General features: G+C 36.2%; 1 protein-coding gene across 1 annotated transcript; it reads left to right on the top strand.

Annotated features, from left to right (window-relative positions):
* Positions 1-369: 369 nt before the first annotated feature.
* lft1 (lefty1) lies at positions 370-2879 on the top strand. Its single transcript, XM_039749787.1, has 4 exons — positions 370-634; positions 1197-1440; positions 1562-1801; positions 2383-2879. The coding sequence occupies exons 1-4, from the start codon at positions 370-372 to the stop codon at positions 2720-2722; spliced, it is 1089 nt and encodes a 362-aa protein (XP_039605721.1). The 3' UTR covers positions 2723-2879.
* The last annotated feature ends 528 nt before the right edge of the window (positions 2880-3407 follow it).

Genomic DNA, 3407 nt, shown 5'->3' with positions numbered 1-3407 from the left:
AAAGTCAAGATATCTTTTGTTATGTCTGCATGTCAGTAATGCTTATATTTATGGTATAACATGTAGTTTCATTATCTAACATGTTATGTTTGAAGCATATATATGAAAAACCCAATGGCAGTGCAGCTTGGGAGGTGACAACAGTTTGTGACTTTGAAGTCAATGCCTTGTCTCTGAAGTAACTCCCTCCCCTTCAAGCCATGTGTGAACAGCTTTGTCTATGAAGGGGATGACACTCCAAGGCACAAAGAGTATAAAAGACCAAAGGAGCTGCATACTGCAAGCATTCTGGGCAAGAAGTGAAGAGAATTAACCCAAACCCACAGCTTGGGTTGCGCTTAAAATAGGATGTCAAGATTTCAACTTACCATGGGTAGCTGGTCTCTCTGGGTGGTGTGCATCCTCCTTGTTGTGAAAGTTCATGGATTTACTCATGAAGATATGAAAAATGCCATGTTGAAGAAGCTAGGTATGGATGAAGTACCCAACATTCAGAAAAGAGATGTTGAGAACCTTGTTATTCCAGCTCACATCAAGAATAAGTACCTCTCTTTGGTGAATCTTCACAAGGAGAGAAGGAGAAGATCAGTGCCAAGTCTTGCTGGTATCTTAAGAGGAATTCCAGGAAATGCAGGTATGCTCATTTTTAAACATTGATTTTTTCTTTGTTTTACTAATTGAATTTTGTTTAAAATATATTTATAAATAACTGTTTAGCCTGTTTAAGCAGAACATACAGACAAACCAATGTCAAGATTTGAGTTGAATCGTCTGACCTATAAAATATTTTTTCATTATATTCAGAACCATAGATGTTAATAATTTTTAAAATTCTTTAAAGCAAACTAGTTGGAATATTCTGGTATATATTAATATACCACATTTCATAGTTTTAAGGTATCAGACAATATTTTTGATAGTTATACTTCATCCAATTTAAGGAACTACTTTGCATTTGAGGCACTAAGCTGGAAATGTCTGAGCATCTCAAGATGTGTATTGCTTCAGAGAATTCAGGCAGCAGACCTATTAGCAACAGTCTGTCAGGTTGCTTGGCAGACACAATGAAAAACAAGTGTCACATTAGCAAACCATATCTGTCTGTTTAAATGATAAAGTAACATCTGACAGTAATTTACATTTCAGCCTAGACTTCCTGACTTTCATTAAGTAAATGTACTTTTTCTTCATTTTAGATATCTCTGGAGAAATTCTTTATTCTGATACAACTAGACAGAGACTTGTCTTTGACATGGAAGCCAGGATACCTGACAACAGTGAAGTGACAATGGCTGAACTGAAACTTTTCAAAAAGGCTCCAAGAAAATTGCCAAGCCCTGATAAGAAGAATCACCGCCCTGTCAATAATGCCAGGGTTAGCGTCTACTGGGTTGAGACACAAGCAGATGGGTCCAATCGGACATCACTGGTGGATTCTAGGTAAATGTGACTTAAGTGGTTTTGGAAAGTGCATGTTGAAACGCTTGTTCAAATAATATCCTATGCAAGTGTAAAAAAAAAAAAAAAGATGTCTTCTGAATTATTTCTTTTGATACTATAGGTTAGTGCCTATTCATGAAACTGGATGGAAAAGTTTTGATGTGACACAAGCAGTCCACTACTGGCTTAAGACCAACAGAAAAGCTCCAATGAATCTGGAGATCTGGATTGAAGGAGAGAGGCTTGGGAGCTACGCAGCTGAAGTGGCCAAATGCATCAGGTTCACCTCTCAAGACCCCTCAGACAGGACACTGGGGAAGCCAGAACTGGTGCTTTACACTCTTAACCTAGAGGAATATGGGTATGCATTAAAATTCATGTTTCAGAAATTCTGATTTTTTTTTTTTTTAACGAAAACCTTTATATCATTATATACAAATAAATATTCTTGTTGTATAAATGTTTACTAGATGGCATGATGAAACAGTGCTTAGAGTTGCTGCTTTTCTGCACCAATGACATGGGCTTGAATGCCAGCCTGGTCACTGCCACATTCTCCCCATGTTTTCAGGGGTCATGTGTATAACATTTTAATTGTTGACCTTGACTGACCTGGAGTTAGCATGAGAGTGCCCAGAATTAGCAGACACTTAGGGCTGCTTCCTGCTTTGTGCTCACTTATGCCCAAATAGTGTCTAACCTCTTATAAACCTATGACAATAGAGCAAGTTCAGAAAATGGAAGGATGGATTGTTTGTGTTTCTTCTGTATCATTTGCTAAAGAAACCAATATATTACTTTTGTTTTAGTTCCCATGAATAGTGCCTAACTTCTTATAAACCTATGACAATAGAGCAAGTTCAGAAAATGGAAGGATGGATTGTTGTTTGTGTTTCTTCTGTATCATTTGCTAAAGAAACCAATATATTACTTTTGTTTTAGTTCCCGTGGAGACTGTGCACAAACCACCACAAAACAAAACAACATCTGCTGCCGGGAGGAATACTTTATTAATTTCAGAGAACTTACTTGGACCCAATATTGGATCATTGAGCCAGCTGGTTACCAGGCATTCCGATGTGCAGGAGGCTGCAAACAGCCAAGAAATCCCCTACGACATTATGGCTACGGGGAACGGACTTGTGCTGTAGTTGAAAGTGCCCCACTGCCAATGATGTATCTTGTGAAAAAAGGGGAATACACGGAAATTGAAGTGGCTGAGTTTCCCAATATGATAGTAGAAAAGTGTGGCTGTACAATGGACAATATATCAGTTGTTTAAAATCAAACTATTGTAGGTATATATGAAACAACTATTCCTTTCTTAGTACTTGTGGACTGCTTTTGAGAATATTCATGAAATGTGGGGTATTCTCAGTCTGCAGTCTTGTCTCCTGGCACTTACATGTATATATAAGTAAAAAATGTATATTTTTGCATTAATTTGAAATACCTCCATACATTCTGTATCTAAGTGAATTTTGTTCACAAGATCATTTGAAATATAGCTATATTTTTGGTTTATATATTAATTCTGAGGTAGATATTTTCTTACGTTGTATATTTTATAAAATTAGGAAACATCACTGCAATGACTAATAAAATATTGCTATGAAATCCTGTGTGATTATTAAATATAGTGGATTTGAGCTGTGCTTTAATTCATAGGTAATTTGTTAAAACTCAAAAAGCTATACGAAGAAAAACTGTAACACTACTTATGCCTCATGGCTCTTAAGGTTTGAATCAAGTTTTTGACAACTGAAGGAAATGTACTGTATATGTCATGTAACCATTTTTTAAGTTCTTAATGAATTTTGTCTTAGTGCTCTGGGCATTTGGCACAATATATTAATAGAATTTTCCACCGCTGCCTTTCCCAAACCAAATGGAAGGCAGTCCCATAAATATTGGGCCAAAATGATGTACTGTACATTATACTTTAAAATAAAATAACATATTTTACT

Source organism: Polypterus senegalus, chromosome 3, assembly GCF_016835505.1.
Source record: "Polypterus senegalus isolate Bchr_013 chromosome 3, ASM1683550v1, whole genome shotgun sequence".
Taxonomy (NCBI): Eukaryota; Metazoa; Chordata; class Cladistia; order Polypteriformes; family Polypteridae; genus Polypterus; species Polypterus senegalus.
This window is presented reverse-complemented; position numbering and strand designations above follow the sequence as displayed.

What these genes read in the sequence shown, in the direction of transcription:
- lft1 (XM_039749787.1), top strand. Translation starts at nt 370, where the DNA reads ATGGGTAGCTGGTCTCTCTGGGTGGTGTGCATCCTCCTTGTTGTGAAA. An exon ending in ACATCACTGGTGGATTCTAG is followed by an intron (nt 1,441 to 1,561) that starts GTAAATGTGACT and finishes TTGATACTATAG; the next exon opens with GTTAGTGCCTATTCATGAAA. An exon ending in CTTAACCTAGAGGAATATGG is followed by an intron (nt 1,802 to 2,382) that starts GTATGCATTAAA and finishes CTTTTGTTTTAG; the next exon opens with TTCCCGTGGAGACTGTGCAC.